We start from the raw sequence: 17,689 nt of genomic DNA on the forward strand, positions 1-17,689 counted from the left end.
CCTATCAGATTTAGTTGCTCATTTTGATAAATATAATGTTTGTGTCCGAATTTCTAGGGGAGAATGCAGAGTTATCCATGTGCTGTGAAGAGATGAACACAGATGCTGGTTTGGTCTTTGTCATAATGCTGCGCCTCTCTCAGCACTACGTCAGTGCTTCACTCAGCTAAGAGCTGTTCTGTCAGCTTAAATGACCAATGCTCTTCTTCCACATTTATTGAAGTAGTTCTGCGGTGTCTATTACAGTACTCCCAGTGACCACTTCTACCACAGAGAGCAGCTAACAGGATTGAAGGCAGGAAACAGACAACATAAGACCAAACTGTGGTAAAATAGCATCAAGATTTGCTGTTTTTCAAGAAAATTCAATTCTAGGTAGATACATCATGAGTATTTGCAATGGCTAGATGCGACTGAAGAAGAGTTTTAAGATAAGAACATACTCTGAAAAAAGACAATCAAATTCATTGTGTGATATAATGGCACCACAGCAGAAATGAATTTCTCTCCCTTCCTCTCCCTCCACCATCACTTGGTGGGGACAGTGCTGTGTTAACAGTCGGTGAATTTCTGGTGAGTGTCAGTTATGTGTATTAAATACTCTCAAGTATGCTTTAATGTGTTTCAATAGAAATGATTGCTGTAAAATGGCTCTTAATGGTGAGAGGCGATGGCTGTTCAGAGCATCAAATTGAGGGAGATGGCAATAATGAGACCAGGGAGGAGACAGATGGTCCTGTAATGGAGGCTGATGGTTTCCAGTTGATGCAGTGTCTGTCCATCCTCTGGAAGGATGATTTCTCTAAAAATAAATAAAAAGAAGCGGCCGGTGGTGGTGATTTGCAAATACACCTCAGGCCAAAATGGTAAAGATGAATAAATGTTGAATATTTATTAGAGTGAACCTTGATAAGAGATTCCAGAGAATCTGCTAGGAGAAGTTTTTCCTTTCTAATAGAGCAGCAGCTCACTTCTTTGAAACCACGTTCCCCAAAGCGCCGTCCTTGATTTAATACCAGGACACAGTGGGATTGTGGCTTTTGTATTCAGTCCAGCTAAAGGTTGGAGGACAAATCACACATGACTCTTATTGCACTTATTGCAGGGTGGCTCAGTGCATCCAAAAATCGCTCTTTTGCAGGGTGTGCAGCTGCTGCTCCCCATCTCCCCTCCCAGCTTCCTGGGGTGCCTGTTTCCATCTGCTGCAGCACTGCGAGCCTGCGGACTTTCTCTCCATAGGTCTGTAATCCTCCTGGTTTCAAAGCTGCACACCAGAAGTTCACCTTCTAATTCCTCCTGTTTCATTCCCTCTGACATGTGCATTGTGTACAGGACCAGAGCTGGGCTCCTGCGTGCACTGCCTTTGCCAAGAACAGAACAGAGCTCCCTCCCTCTCTTCCCAGTGCCCCCACGTCTTCAGGCTGTCAGCATCGTTTCTGACAATGCTCCTTTGCACATCCTGGTTGGTCAGCAAGCCTTTAGGCAAGCATTCTGCTGCCTCACTTTTTCAGGTGCATTTTTTCTGTCTCCCAGGGTCTTCATTCTTCAGCAAAATAGAAATTATAGAATCACAGAATGGTTGGATTCAAAGGGACCTTAAAGATCATCAAGTTCCAACTTCTGCCATGGGCTGGCTGCCCCACACCAGCTCAGGCTGCCCAGGGTCCCATCAATGGGACACCTCCAGGGATGGGGCACCCAGAGCTCTGGGCAGCCTGTTCCAAAGAAAGGGGAAAAACTTCAAAGCATTGCGGTCAAATGAAATCACAAAGCCAGACATTCGTATGGGGTGAGGTGATTCAAAGTAGGATAGGAAGCACTGTCTGCAAGTCTTCAGAAGCAGCTCAGGCAGGCTGCACTTTGTGCAGTCGGACCCTGGTACCGTGTTCTCCACTCACTGCTGCACCTAGCAGCCTTCCTCTTGTTAGGAGTACTGTCACATTCTCTCTTCAGGCAGCAATTTTTCCAAGTCCTTGTATCTCACCCCTACTGAATGAGTGGCAACACTCTATTATGAAAAACAAATCCCATTGTGTGCATGCAGCAAGAGCTAATCTCAGCTCCTTTGTTCTATAACAAAGCAAGAAACGGCTGCTGAGATTAATAGGCAAGGTGAAGATGAGGCGTTCAATCCATCCTCAAATTGGTTCCCTTCGAGTGCACTACAGAGCAGGAGGATTACCAATATGCTCTAGCAAATCACTGGGGGAAAAAAAAAAAAGAAAACCAGAACGAAACATTACTAAGATGCTGAGAGAGATTTCTGGGGTTTGGAGGATGGCAGAGAACAGAAGAAATAAACCAGGCAAAAATTGAGATGTTAGCATCTGGGCAAAAAGCAAATCAGCCATGGTCAGTCATTGTCCTGGCGTTCCTTCACACTTAGCCCTGTGGTATTTTCTTCATTTCTTCTCTTTGTCTTCGTTCATTGGTAACCACGCTGTCTCTCAGCTGGCTCCATGAAATGTGTCCTTTGTATTCAAAATCCTGCTGGCATTTTCTCCACAACTCCCCCACTACAATTTTGATGTTAACTTAAGAAGAAAATACTGAGATGCCCTCAGTGATCAAATAGTGCATCCATTTTGGTTTTCTTCTCCCCAGCCTGTTTAGATTTGCTGCTTCTTCAGTCTGAATGGGTAAGAGTTGTCTACAATTGAATGATTTCAGCAACTTGATTTTATTGCTTAGAACAACGCTCAGCAGCGTTAGTGCTGTCAGAAAGGACTGCCTGTCAGGAAGTCGTGGCTTATTCAAGTCGTGGGTCACTTCCCTAAGTCAGACAGTGAGTGGGTGGCAGAGCTGCTGTGATGTGTGGGTCAGCTGCTGGAGGGCGTTCTCTAATGTGGTGGCATATGGGTCTGGATGTCTGAAAGCAAACAACAGCAAAACAAAAGCAAAACCTCTCCTCCCCGTGCCCACATCCAGCACTCAGCTGTGTGGACTTTGCCAGTGGTCTTAATTACATGATGTTTAACGGTCTCTCTCTTCAAGAAATTGAAATTCATATTAAATAAGAAGCCAATCAAAGAGAAACTCTTTCTCAGGCTCTGCTTTGTGCAGGTTTCTGTGAAAGGATTCTCAAAGCCATTTGCTCCGCTGCAGGAATTTGCAGCTGAAGTTTCACTTGTCTGTAGGACAGTGGATTAGATTATAGAAAAGCACTGTCAAACAGACATGTTGTGTCTCATCGCTGTTTTCCAAATAATATCGTAGCCAGATGTGAGAGGAAAAGTTGCCTGCTTTGCTGGTTAAAATACGTTAGGATAAGGAGCATCTGCATTGTGCTCACTCAAGCCCCATTCTATCAGGAACACACATCTGTCTTGGAAGAGTGCATCCATCGTGCTGGAGATGAGTAATGTTCTTGCTCAGTTGGACAGTCTTGAGACGAGCATGAAAAAAGCACAGATCATTGTAAATGCAGGCAGAGCTCATTTGCTTAGGAAGCCTCCTGCGTCAACAGAAGGATTCTCTATTGCTTCTTGCTGCTGGTTGGGTCTATCTGTCCCACAGGGCTGCTGAGGATGGCTGGCAGTGTATTTATGGTGGAGTTGAGCACAACCCTTGTATGCTAAAGGCATGGACATGTCATTAGCAGTGCAAAATGGTTCTGACTTGATCTGGAGATCATTACTTCCCCCTTTGGCCAGGCAGCACTGAGCAGGCTGCCCAGGATGCTGAGCAGGCTCTGTCCTGGGAGTCTGTTAGCACCCAAAGAGCTGGGGCACACAGTGCTGCAATCCCATTGCTGCTCCTGCTGGGAGCAGGGGTTGGGGTGGGTGCTTCCTCACATCCCCTGGAGCCTGGGTTGTTGTGTCAGCATCCTGCACGGCCACGCATTGTGCTGAGCTGCCTGCACTCAGCCTGCAAGGTGACTGACAGGATTGCTTTGTAAAGGGTAGATCTACATCTGGAAAGGGCTGCATATCGAAGAGAAGGGCTGCATCTCAGCAGAGATCTGTCTGCCTTTAGGACAGGACTTTCAGTCTCAGGTGTCCCGGAAGGCCCAGGGCCACGTTCTGATGGGGCAGACTGGCTCTGATTCTGCATTCATTGGCACCACACTAATTGTGTTTAATTGACACCATGATTCCATAGCATATGCTGCCTCTAAATTTGGGATTTAGCTTGTGGGGTAGGATATGTGCAGCACTTGCCTGCAGCATTTCAGCCGCGTTTGTTTACCAGAGAGACTGAGCAGAGCTTCAATACTGGCTGCTGCTCACCTGCTTCTGCACACCCAGCTGCTGCCAGGGTGCCCCAGAGACCCCACGCTGTCACTGTGCCATCCCACACCGTGCCACTGGGTGGGCAGGGTGCTGCTCTGCTGGGATCCCTCGTGTGATGTTGCTTCGTGTGCTGGAAGAGCAGCTTTGAAAAGGATGATGGCATCCAGCCTCAGCAGCTCCCTGTGGTGTTTATCTGACCGCACATCAAGCTATGCAGGGATCTAAGCCTGAAGAAAATCAACATGTTTTCTGCCAGTGAGCTCTGAGCTGCTCGCTGCGAGGTCAGCTGTGTTACTGGTACCTGCAGGAGGGGGGAGAGGCCTCAGCTGCATGCTAAGAGATTTCCTGACACTCCACTTCTCTTGCGTTTTAAGCACACACATCAGCACTGGAGCTGAAAGAAGCATTACCCCCTCCTTGTCCACCACAGCAGCACACTGCTGTGCATTGTGTGAGTCAGGGCTTTGAGCAGCAGCACGCCCAGCTGTGCTAGAGAGTTGGCTTGGCTTAATTTCAGTTGGGTGGATTAGTTTTCACCTGGATTTCTGTTGTGTATCTGCACAAATGTTTGCACCAGAGCAGGAGCAAAGGAGCAGGTGGCTTAATGTATGCATGGGATAACAGGATCAGACAATCCTGTTGAGCATATGCTCTTATCATTTCCCTAGTCTGTGAACAGATCTATTTTAAAGATGTTTTCTAAGTTTATGCACTTGTTCCCATGGCATCTGGGATGTGCCCTGACTTTTGTTACCTCCCTTTGGTTTTCTTTGCCATGTGTGCTGTGCAGGCTGCAGAACATGGAGTCAGACTGGGGCTGCTCAGCACTGCTCCTTTGCCTGCACCCTTGGTCCCAAAGGCACGGTGCCGTGGGGCTGTGCTGGAAATGTTTGCTGGGGAGGGGTGCAAGACTTGTTTAATCCATTTCTGTGCTTTCACTGATTATCTTTAAATCTTAAGGATGACTGGGAGAAACCAGATAGGGAAGTAGAGGTGGAGAATGAAACTAGCAGCTGGTGGCTCGGCTGGAAAATGTTGGGCATGGTGTTGCAGAGAGAGCTCTTGGGAAGGGCCCATGCTGCAGATCCTGGCTGCCCACATCTCGTTCTCACCTTTAGTCCACCTTGTGATGTTCATCCCAGAAGATGAAACTCACTGCAATCTGTTACTGTCTGCAGAGGCAGGCATGCTTTCTTACCAATCCATGATGCTAGAATGAAAGTGTCTGGTTTACATTCTGTGATTCTACCCACCACTGCCCTGCTCCCGACAGCCCACTTCTACCTTTCTGATCCATCACAGTTTTTATCAGTTGCAGGTCTGAGGATTTTTAAGCCCTTGTAGGCCTTTTTGTAACACTTTCTTTTACCATTGTCATTCATTTGAAGGCTTGTGAATGGCGATTTGCTTCTCCTCAGCACAGCAGCCCCTGTTCCATTTGCCCTTTTCCATTTGCTCTTAGCAGCCTTTATGTCACAACTTTAGCATACTGTCATTACCACAGTGTTTCTCAGCATATTTTTTACCTAACAACCTGCTACATTTAAAAATCAGCAAACCACCTTATGTAGTCTTACTGCCATGGCTCTCCTATGCACCCAAACTCTGTACAATATCACAGTGCCCCCTGTTAGTGTAAGACACTGTCAGGCTGTACTTTTTCAGCTCATTCATTGGGCTGTTTCTTCCTATTTTGTTTGCATACATGGGAATGGGTGAATTGATTCCATTATGGTTTATGTATGAGAAAGCTGCAATCATTTCACAAACCACTTCTGGTGCTTATTGGCATATTGGCTGAAAAATCTACCGAAGGCCACTTTGCAAAGAGTTCTTTGTTCTGTAATGGTTGCGATGTTCTTTGGGATGAAGATGAATGAACTCATTTTCAGTGTGATAAGTGAAGTTTCACCTGGTTGGAACGTGTGGTTGATTTTCAGTGCACTGTTTGTGGGTACATGCTTTATATCCTGACCTCGTGGGCAAAGTAAGTAGGAGTTCCCAAACTTCACCTAAGATCTTTTGTCCATAAATTATTTTCGATGATGAAATTTTCTTGTTTCGTTTTGCCTGTGAGAGCCCTTAACTGCTGCTGTAGAGCCATCCAATTAGCTACTTGACTGGATGATGGGGCAGCTTTTCTAATTCAGTTCTTCTCACCTGTTACAGGAAGCAGCAAACATGCTGCGTCTGATGCAGAACAGGCTGAAGGAGGAGGAACAACGCCTGCTTAAGAGTGGAAGTAAGTGGGATATCTTCACTAGGCAGAAAAATTATGTGCTGAGTACCTGATGTATAAATATGCCTGAAGCATGGGGACATGGGATAGATGACAGAGTCAACAGGTGTATTAGAAAAAATGGAGTGATAGTAACTATAAAAGGACATCCATGAAATAGGGAACCTGACTTCTGTGCAGTGCTGTAGATGCTGCACCTTGCAAGTGCTGCCTGCAGTGCTGAGAGGTGAGAGCAGTCCCTCTCTACACATGCTGTGCAATTGCAGCGGGCAGGCAGAGGCTCCATTTTATTCCTTACTGTCCTCCGTGCCCCTACAGGCTGTGGATGAAGGCCAGCACAGTAGAACTAATTAAGAAGCATTGCTTTGCTAACAGCCTTGGTTAGAGGATTTTGCCCATTGAGATGCTCGTGTTGGCAGGCAGTCTCATTGCTTTGTGAGACTACCTGGCAGCCCTGTGGTAAACATGTGCTGGTGTGCCCCGCAAAACCAGAGTGTAAGTTCCATCCTCTGCCACCTTGGATGTGGAGCTGGCTGTGTTTGGAGTAATTCTTTGTGATGTATCTATCAGAACATAATGTTCACAGGTAAAAAAACTGCTTGAAATTCTCTTTGCCATTGCAAATCATCCAAGTGTGAGCCACATCTGCCTGCTCGCGTTTCTTTGGTTTTAGTAAACCTGCAAATTGTGAATGCAATTAAAATCTGAGGTTTTCCTTTTTCTCTAAACTTACTTTTAATTAATTAGAATTCTAGCTGAAGAACAGAAGGGAATAATACCCTCCTGAGATTTTGCAGAGAGCTAACAAACCAGATTTTGCTTCTTCCGAGTCAAGCATCAGCAGAACTTCACCATTAATTACCCCCGTGAATTGAAAATTGCAGCATGTGCATTTTTATGTTGTAGTGAAAAAAATAAGAGGAGGGTTGATTCTCAGAATCAGAGAGCGAGCTTATGCTAAAACTGGGTGAGGACATCAGAGTTATGCTTTGTAGTTTGTTTGTGGGCAGATGTTTTCTGAGCATGCTTGTGGAAGAGGAAATTTGTTCATCTCTGACCATCTTTCATCTCATCTCCTTATGTCAGTGCAGTAAAAAGAGAGGTTTTGTTTGAAGCAGAGGATTCATAATATAAACTACAAGAATGTGGAGTTGTTTCAAGGATCTACCTGAATGAAAAAAGCCAGGTCCTGCTATGGGACAGTTTCCAAGTTCAAGAGGGAAGAACATTTATCATCAATAATTAGCGATGTGAACATTGTGAACATGAACTTTTCCCAATCTTTCTCCTTGTCAGTGGATTTTCACTTGGTCTCTCTGGTCAGTTTGTATCTCTGAAATAATACAAACCTTATCTTTCAGCCAGTTATCTGACTGTACCTAAGAACATGCTTATAACTTTTAAGGATCTAAACCAATATTGCCTTACTTCATCTCCATGCAAGTACTGAATGGACAAAACCAATGTTTATTCCAGTGATAGGAGCAACAGGATCCTGGTTTTCAGTGCAGACTCATTTATTTTTTGTCCCATCACCTTGGTAGGTCATCATCTTCCCAAGCTGCAGCCTGCCTTTACCTGTGAAGCTGCTTGGATGTAAGTGGGGCCTTGTATTTGGCTGTTTTCCCAGTCGTGAACCTGGGATGCAGCTTCATGGATGGGTGTTGTAAGGTTAATTTATTGAATGCTGTAAAACTGGCTGAGATCACCATTAGCTAACATAAAAGGATCCAGGAACCAGGTTGTGCCTTCCTCTGAGGCCAACCCCACTCTTCTCACTGTTAAAGTGATGTCCTGCATAGAATTTAAAACCAAGAGATTTGCTTAGAGAAAACCATATGAAGGTAAGTACAATAAATAGCACAGTGCCATCTCAGTGAAGTGAACCCTGAGCTCTTCATCACAAGAAAAACAAGGTATTTTACAGGAGAGGAAAGAGAGAAACAGCAGCAGAATGAGTGCAGCATCTCTGGTGCCTCAGAGACTGCTTGGGACATTTGCACTTGAAATGGAAAGCACTGCAGGAGCTGGAGTTGCTGCAGTCAAGGAGTCCCAGGAGTCAGTGATTTTATCAGTGAGTGCTGTGAGCAGCAGATGCAGTGTGGGGAGTGGTGTAAAGCACAACAGAAGTACTTATACCTTAGTGCACCTATGTGCTGAGACTTTTTGGGCATGTGCCTTCTTCTCCAGGGGAAAGGGAAGGTTCTCCACATCTCATTACACTTTGCCTTTGAGAGCAGCAAAACACTTAATGAAGCCCTTCGAACAGCATAGGCTGGAGTCCGGTGATAAATATATTACCATTAATTGATAAAAGTCAGTGTTCATTCTGTCCCTGTAAGCACCCTTACCTTTGCATACCTCTGTAATCAATACAGTCCTTTTATTGTCTGAATCCTTTGACCTTATCTGCTGCTAATTTGGCAAGAAGGGCTGCAAATTAACAGCGCCTTTCTCTGTGGAACAAGTTGCAGGAATTCTGGGCAGCCCTCAGCTTACATTCAGCCTTAGCTAACAGCAGAGAAACCTGCATGGTATTTTTTGTAAGGAAGAGCTGTGCAAGGTAGGCTGAGTTGTGTTAGAGATATAGATGGGCTGTGGACTTGTTGGGGTTCTTGAATAAGATTTGCAGCAGTGTTTAGTATGGCTCGGGAACAGTCTCTTTTTTTCTGCTTTTTTAGCACGCATGGTAAATTGTCTTTCATTTGTCACAGAGCATCTTTGTAAAACCACTGAACTAAAAAAATAGAGAAAAGCACTAAGTTACATGGAAAAAAGCTTACGTAGAGATGCTGAACTCCAGATACAGATGCGGCTTTGAATGGCATTTGCTGATGGAAATCTGTGCAATGAGGCAGTTGCAGCAATACAGCAACGTGTTTTGCCAGTGCCTGAGCCTTGGGGCCTGGTGTCACCATGGCTGGAGGGGCAGGGACTCTGAGAATAGATGAGACAGTGCAAAAACTGTTGGTAGAGCTACTGTCAGGTGTAGAGATGTGAAGTGTTGCTGTGCTAATGGTGTGATGTGAAAGGAGAGGGGCCAGGAAGGTTGCAGGCTGCAGCGCATAGTCAGGATACTTCTTTCATGTTCACCCAAGGCTGAAAAAACCCCCATGTTTGCTGAGCAAAAAGTAACAAGTGAACCTTGTTCTAAGCTGAAATACCTTTCTTCAGACTAATCATAGAATCATACCATAGAATCATAGATTGGCCTGGGTTGAAAAGGAGCACAATGCTTATCCAGTTCCAACCCCCTGCTGTGTGCAGGTCACCAACCAGCAGACCAGGCTGCCCAGAGCCACATCCAGCCTGGCCTTGAATGCCTGCAGGGATGGGGCATCCACAGCCTCCTCGGACAGCCTGTTCCAGTGTGCTTTCTTCCCTGTTCTACTTGCCAAGCAAACTCTCTTTTTTGACAAGCAAGCAACACGTGCCTGGATCCTATCATCTCACTCAGTGGAACAGAGCAAATAGATGCTAGACCTTGGGTAGCAGATCACATGGCACTGTTGCAGTGTGGTGATGCACTGAATCCCTTGTAGTCTTTCCACTCCAGAAGTGATGCCTTAAAATCTGATGGCTGCTGAACACGGACTGCTTGTCACCCTGCAGCAGAGCAGTGAGTTGCCAGGTGCTAAAACCATGCATCTCCTAAAAGAAGACTGCAATCGGTCCACAGCTATCTTGCCTCTTGCTGATAAAATAATTGCAAATTCACGTTCTAATTTAATGGTGCTCTGATGGATTCTTGGCCTTTGAGATTGTTAGAAACTGTTAAGATGACTGCATATGACCCCTCTGTAAAACTGGTCAAACATGATCTTAGCTCCTTGTTCCTGTGCCAAAGCTCCAAATCCCAGATTGAATGGGAATTGCTTTCAATGATTTTAGGTTGAATGGGGGATTGTGTTCAGTGATGTCAGGTGACAGAGACCTATTGCTCCCTTTGGCAGTGGTATAGCTATCTGTGCTGTTTAAAATGTGAGATTGGGCCCAGTAGCAATAAGCCATTTTAAAATAATAGAGATGTAAGAAAGGGCACTTGGAGTAACTGTGCATCCCACTGCTGGGTATTTGTTGGGATGTTATGCTCAATTTTCATGCCTTAAGGTCTGAACACGCACCCTTACTGCTGAAGTTGGCAGGAGGACCTCAGTCAGTACCTGCCACCAGCATGGTGACTTCTCAGAGATGAGCATTTTGTGCTAAGGACAAAAGAAGTTCCCTACTGAAAAGCATATATCAAAGCATTGCTTTCTGTAGCAGAAATGCTAAGTCAGGACTTAAAGCAGTGATTGAGCACCTGTGGGAAGGCAGGGCCAGCCCAGGGGAGCTCAGGTGCATGCAATACACTGAGTGACTGGAAGGGCTGGAGCCAGGATCCACCCCTTCTCAGAACTCATTTAAGGGTTGGCAGTGGAGGCGAGGGTATTTTGCTGGAGATCCTTGCCTACCTGAGGCCTTTCAAAGGTAATCAGATTCTTTTCTTTGTTTCTGTGCTCGCTGTTGCTGCATTTCAGCTTATCCTCATTTGTTGCAGCCTAGAACTTTGCTACCCCTCTGTCATTGCTGTGCTTTCCATTGTGTTATAACTCCATTTGAACTGCAGAGATGTGAGCGTTCAGGCTGGCAGGCACAACTGACTTCTCTGGGTACGGTGAGATGTGAACGTGGCTTTGGTGAACTGAAGTGTTCAGGTGGGAACTGCACATTGCTCCTCTTTTGGTCACGGTAAGGCCTCAATCCATTTCTTTTTTTTTTTTTTTTTCTTTTTTTTCTATCTAAAACTTCATATTATTTATTACATGCATTTCCTTAGGGATCAAATGACTTTGCATATTACCCCACGTTTAATCATTTAAAGCACATATGATCAGTCCACGTATCTGCTGTGGGTTGTTCTGGGCACAATAGGTGTGCTTTGAAACAAAGGGCATCTTCTGAGATTTGTGCCTCTCAGCTGTGACAGGACATGCTTTCTGTTTGACTGAAGCAAATAGCCTGGTGCAGAGGGAGGTGTCCCTGCCTACAGCAGGGGTTGGAGCTAGATGATCTTAAAGGTCCCTCCCCAACCCAAACCATTATGTGATTCTATGAAGTTTAGTTGACTAAAAGCCACCTTCATGATGTGAAAATACTGAAATCTAAGGCAAGAGGAGTTTAAGATCGCAGTGTGTTCTCCCTGAGGTAGTCAGATATTTTGCCAATGTTCTGTATGCAGTAGACAAGTCCCTGCAGTGGGGAATTGGGCCAAATGCAGTTTGCAGGGCATTTGTTTGGATTATCTTTTCATAGCAAAATACAGGAGCTTGTTAAAGCACCAACCTTTAATAATAAGCTCTAATAAGCTGCCAGCATTGTCCTGAATGCAGGCACGTGGATTGCTGAGTTACAGTTTATTGCTAAAAGTCAAATAATCTTCACGTACAGCCATGCAAATCTCATAATCCAGCTACCTTAGAACGTGTTCTGTACATCATGTACCAGTATATGTGGGAACTGCACGCCGTGTGCTTTATTATCCTCTGTCTTTATACTGATGCTGAAAAATCTGCATTTTCTCCATAAGGAACATTCCTTGTCTCCCTTTCTATTGCTCAGCGTTGCACAGGGATTGTCACCTCTCCTGAAGCAACAGGTTGTTTTTTCCTGTACATTACAAAGTGAAATGTTCTAAATGGTCACTTTTTTCTTTTCTTTCCTTTTTTTTTTTTTTTTTTGACTCAAGAATATTTTGGTGTGAACAGAACATGCTGGGCAAATATAATGAGAACTATGGAGTGAAGGAATCCTATACTGCTGTATGTAGGGTCACCCAGAGCATTGGACCAACCTGCTGTTTCAGCCCACTAGGAGGCCTGGACTCAACTTGTTTTCATCATTCATTGTGTATTTAAATACATTTTTAGTTGTGTTCTCTGCTTCTGTGTCCCTGGTGCTGTTGTGCCCTGCTGCACCCTGGGCAGAGCTGGGCTGGGTGGTGGGACCCAGAGCCAGCTGTCACAAAGCATCAGGTTAGAGCAATGCATTGATTTTATTGTGAGAGATTCTCACAGTCTGTCCAGGTGTGGGAGAGGAGGCTCAGGGCCACAGGCTGTTGCTGGATTTGCCTTTGCAGTTCTGGTTTCTCTGTTCTTGCAGCCCTTCACTATAGCAGCATGGTGAAGCTCCCTGTTATGCTCTGTGCTGCACAGTTTGAGGCTGCTCAGAGAGCCCCAACTCTTGCTGTAGCTCCATAACAAGATTTGTTTCCAAGTCCCAGCACAGCTGCAAAAATGGTTTGCTGCATCTACGTGCTGATAATTCACCTGATGACCCTTCTCTTCATTTTTACTGTGAAGTAATGAAGGATTTGCAAAGCATGCAAGTGAAAGCAGGTGTTGATGTGACCTGGTAAGCACACTGGGAGGGCTGAGTCTGGAGCTGGGGCACAGGTGTGCTTCCTAAACATGGGCTGAATGCAGAGAGCTGCAGCTGGATCGCTGGCTGAGGGGAGTTGAAGCATCTGAGGCAGTGGGGGAAAAGGATAAAAGCAGTAGGGTAAGAAAGGAGCTTCGGGAGGACAGAGAAACTGAGTGAAAGAGGAAAAGATTGGATGTAGAAAGAAAGCTGTGCTGAAGCCATTCCCTCTCATAAAGCAGCAGCTTGAGGCCCTCTGGCCATCGATTCTCTCTTTGCAGTAGGTACCACTACTATCTCAAAGCACTGCTCACTGTGGGATCTCACTGCTGGGCCCACTTTCCAAAGGGAAGGCACTGTGAGGAATTACATAATGAGCAGAGCTTCCTTTTTGCAAGCTGAGTGGAGAGAAATGACCCAGGGGAGTGGGAGAGAACTCTTCTGCATGCAGCAAAGGGATGATGGCAGATCCATTCCTGTCTTTGTCATCTTACCCTTGTCTGAAGGGAAGTGTGTTTTGCCTGTTTTCTCTGAGAGCCTGTTGCTATAAATGGTTAAAAAAAATCAGTTTCCTGAAAAGCACGATGAAAAATCAAAGCCCTGGGTTGGTAGAGCTGTGCCTCACCCACTGCAGGATGGCATTGCTGTGCCTCTGCAGAGTGAAGGCTCCAGGTCCTGTCCCCAGAGGATGCTCAATGCATTGTCACTTTGGTTGCTGCCAGGCAGCAGCTCCATTAGCCCATGCTTAGCTGGCAGCTTGGGAGAGCCAGGTGAGGAGGAGGAAGAGCTAATGGGGTGTGCATGGTGTGCTCTGCAATGGGCACAGCAGTCATAGGGCCCCAGGCAGCATCCTCAGCTCTGGGCAGTAGGGCTGAGAAACAGGAGGAGCATATGTGATAAAATCTGGAGAAAGGGGTTAAAAGAATCCAAAAGAAGGGAGGGCATGTCAGTCATAGTGCTGATGGTCTGCACAGGATGTGGCCCTGAATCCTTTATTTAGGCCACGCATCAGTCTTCCCAAGGAGTTGCCTGAACAAAACCTGGCTTTCCTGAATACCAGCAAACAGAAGCAGCATTGAGGTCACACAGTGATTCAGTCACCTGCCAAAGAAGAAAGTGCAACACAAACAGAAATTGTAGCTAATGCTGTTGGAGCCTTGAAAATCTTACCAGGATATCAAATATATCCCCTGCTGCTATATTTTGTCATTAACTTAATATTGCAATTAAAAAAAAACATGGAAAAATGTATGCTATTTGTGTATTGCCTGATAATTAAGTGTTGCAAGGATGTGCCAGCCCATTGCTGATCATAATTAGTTATTTCCATTTTCAGCTCAGACGTGTGTAATTAGGTGTACTTAGGAAAGATTTGCTTTTTGTAAGCAATGAGCAACTCTTGGAGTGCTGACTTCACACCCAGTCCTGCTGGCTTTGTCACAGCACCACCGATCCCCAGAGGCACTGCAGAGCAATTCTTGCTGGAGCATTGCTCCTGTGTGTTTCTAACCTACGGTTAAGTGAAAGGCAAAGAGTCTAAGGAGACCTTTCTGGTATCACTAATGGCAGGCTGAAACAACGCTCCTGTTGTATTAGTAAGTTCACGCTTTCCAAAAGCTTTTAGAAGACTTTCATTTTGAACTCAGTTTCTGAAATATCTCCTCCTAACTATATGTGTGGTTCATGCTCTGAAAGTGTTTTTAGAACATTGCTTCTGGCACGATCTGAGGATGGTCTCAAGACAGTTGTTAATATCGTACACTCTGTTCATCTCAACTTCTTTGGCACTTCTGTATGAAGATATCTTCCTTAGTGAGGATGTGGAAGCTGCATGTGTCAGCAGAGCTGTGTTATGAATTAATCGTGGGCTGAACAGTGAGAATGCTAGCATCTCGTGTATGCAACTGCAATTCTGGGCTGTTGTGGATTGGTTTGAATGATGTGTATCCTGCTTTTGTTTTAACCAGATAATGATGATTCTGACGTGGAGATTCAGGAGGATGAAGGCTCTGACAGTGAAATGGAGGACAGGCAGCTCGGGAAGCAGCACGTGGCCTTGGAGATGCTAGTGCCAGGTACTTCCTCCTCTCCTTCCCTGCCTTTATGCAAAAGGACTTGCTCAAAGTATCTGAGTAACCTTAAATATAAAAGACAGTTATATAAAAGACAGTTATCATTCAAGGGCATTGGCACCGCTCTGTTTTTGTGTGCTATAAGTGGTCAGTGTTGTGTGGAGAAAATATAGTATTTTCAGGGAGCAAATTAAGGAGGCTTTACTGAAGGAAATAAAAAAAATAAAAAAAAGGGAGAATAATCCCTCCTTGGTATTGCCTTCCAGGTTCAGAAGTAGCTTTGTGTAAAGCCTTAGCAAGGTATTATGATTTCTCATGGCAAAGCATTCATTTCCCTCCTAGGTGTAAACATTATCTATGGTAGGGTCATCTTCAAAATGAGACCTTTAGTGAGTCTGTAAAGCTTCCTGCACTGACAGCTGTGGGCACAGCGCACCTGAGTTACTTCTGCCAGGGAAGGACATCTGATTTCTGTTGCTGTTATGCGGAGTGGAACTTCAGCCTCTGGCTGCTGATTGCCACAAAGCCCAGATCAGGAGCAACGCAGAAAAATAACAGACTGAGGGTCTGTCTGACACTTATATGGGAGAAAGTGAAACTAGAAAATCAAGTTATTTCTCAGTGGTGTTCTTGTTGGCTGTGAATGATTCTGAGCATCAGCAAAAGCCTCTCTGGGCTCTGGATGAAGTGCCAGTGTGGGTAATTTCATGTGCCACTACTTCTGCTAGAACTTGGTACTTGGATAGACTGCAGATGTGCTTTCTGCTCTCCTCTTTCTTATTGAGACCAGAGCAGGAAGCTGAAGTTCTCAAATCAATACAATTCAAGCACTTTTATCCACATTTCTGCTTTTCATAACAATTGAAAATTCTTGAGAAGTGCCAGAAGCCTTGTGTAGGTGAACAGCTTTTACAGTTTCTCAAAGAAAAGTCTGTACACTGTTTTTAGGGCTGGCTGTAGCTGTCTGTGATGCCTCATCTGAGCGGGCGTCCCAACAGAGCAACCAGATACTGGCTGCAGCTTCTGTGGGTCTCTTCCTGATCTTCTATAAACTGCTTCTGCCACGTGATTATCCTCTGGCTTTTGCATGTTCTCAATTTGCAGCTTGCTAACTACTTGGTGGCCACGCTGATCTTTGCTCACTGTGTCTTTGTGTAATTTGAAAGTCTCCCTTGGCTCGGTCCTTTTTGCCTCTCACCTCTATGAATAGATTTACTGAACCAACTCCAGATGTGTTCTGAGGGCTTCTGAGATGCCTTTTGCACAGTTCACCCAGGAGGACAAAGGCTGCATTCTCTCATTCTAACTCACTGCGTTTCAGTCCTTCTGTGCTCCGGCACAGTCTGTACTGACGAAGGTGGATGCAAACATAGACTTAGGGGAAGCATTATCAGCTTGCTCTTCTGCATTGATGAGCCAAAGCTTTCCTTCCAGAGCACCAGCCTGATCCAGACAAGCAGCTCCAGCCTTGGGTACAGGCTCCCATCTGCTGCTTTCTGTGTAAATGGGCCCTTCTGGTCCTTCCTCAGCAGTGAGGTGCTGTGTTTGACTGTGACCCTCACAAACTGAAGTGCTGGAGACAGTGTCAGAACCTGAGATTAATGTCAAAGTGCTTCAGCTTCTTTGGCAAATTGAGCCTGAACATCTGCTGGCCGTTTGTCGTTAAACGCACAGTCTGTACGTGTCCTTCAGCACAGGTAGTTTGCATTTAAAATGCATTTAAGGCAGCACAATAAAAACACTATTTTTATTAATTACCACTTTTTCTCTTTGCTTAAACTCCAGACATTCCAATCACTTTCTTTTGAAGGATTGTCTTGTTACGTGGCCCAGAAGCATCACTTTGTTTGTTCTCTTGCTGGGAAGAAACAGACTGCTGTGGTCAGTTCCTGTGATGTGATTCAGTTTTACATCTCTAATTAACAGGTTATTAGTACTCTAAGAGAAGATTTCCTCCCTCTGTAATAAAGGGCAGATATTCCAATGTGTTTCACCATTAGAGGAGCAGGATTCACAGGGAGAGATAATCACTCTTATTAGGCCACTTGGTATAATTGAGGAAAAAATCAACGTAGTTTCTCTCTCAAGTCCTTTCAGCAGTACTGTCTAAATGCAGTCAAATTCCAACTAAATGCAGCTTTGACAGTATTGCTCCTGGTTTTATTCTTTTGCCAATTAAAAGACTTGAAGGTATAGGATTTAATCTCCCATGGAGCAGAAAAGAGCATGAGCTGGAGGAGATATGACAGGCTGCCAGCTCTTGTGGTACACAGAGAAAATCAAACCTTTATTTCCCATGTACAAAGAGGAATAGACTGGTTAGGCAGGGAGTTGAAATGGGCTATGGAGCCTTTGTCTCCACTGAATTTAAATTTTTACACTGATTCACCAGTACAGCAAATCCAGCTTTAGGAAGCCAGGAAGGCTTCTGTACAAGAAGATAACAAGCGTGTGGGTGACAGCAAGGGGCTGGGAAGAGAGTCACCAAAGTGGTAGGTGCTGGAGAGCCTGTTTTTGTACAATCAGAATCATTAAGGTTGGAAAAGACCACAAAGATCATCACATCCAGCCATCGACACACCCCACTGTGCCCACTGACCACATCCCCACAGTTCTTCAGCACCTCCAGGTGACTTTCCCACCCCCCTGGGCAGCAGTGCCAATGCCCAACCACTCTTTCTGAGAAATGCTTCCTAATATCCATTCTGATACGCAATTACAGGCAAGTCTCCTTGATGTGACTTCCT

At 45.2% G+C, this 17,689-nt stretch overlaps 1 protein-coding gene across 4 annotated transcripts in view; it reads left to right on the forward strand.

Moving 5' to 3' along the window:
• IFT38 (intraflagellar transport 38) overlaps window positions 1-17,689 on the forward strand; it is a 57,391-nt gene that overhangs the window by 30,419 nt on the left and 9,283 nt on the right. For all 4 annotated transcript variants that reach the window (XR_004167195.2, XM_031595289.2, XM_031595290.2 and 1 more), the window contains exons 9-10: window positions 6,402-6,474; window positions 14,838-14,945. Coding sequence is in view for 3 of the 4 variants with exons in the window: in XM_031595289.2 (XP_031451149.1) it covers window positions 6,402-6,474; window positions 14,838-14,945 (181 nt within the window). In the remaining variant the exon portion in view is untranslated. The remainder of the gene's footprint in view (window positions 1-6,401; window positions 6,475-14,837; window positions 14,946-17,689) is intronic.

Source organism: Phasianus colchicus, chromosome 16 (genome assembly GCF_987193195.1).
Source record: "Phasianus colchicus chromosome 16, bPhaCol1.hap1.1, whole genome shotgun sequence".
NCBI lineage: Eukaryota > Metazoa > Chordata > Aves > Galliformes > Phasianidae > Phasianus > Phasianus colchicus.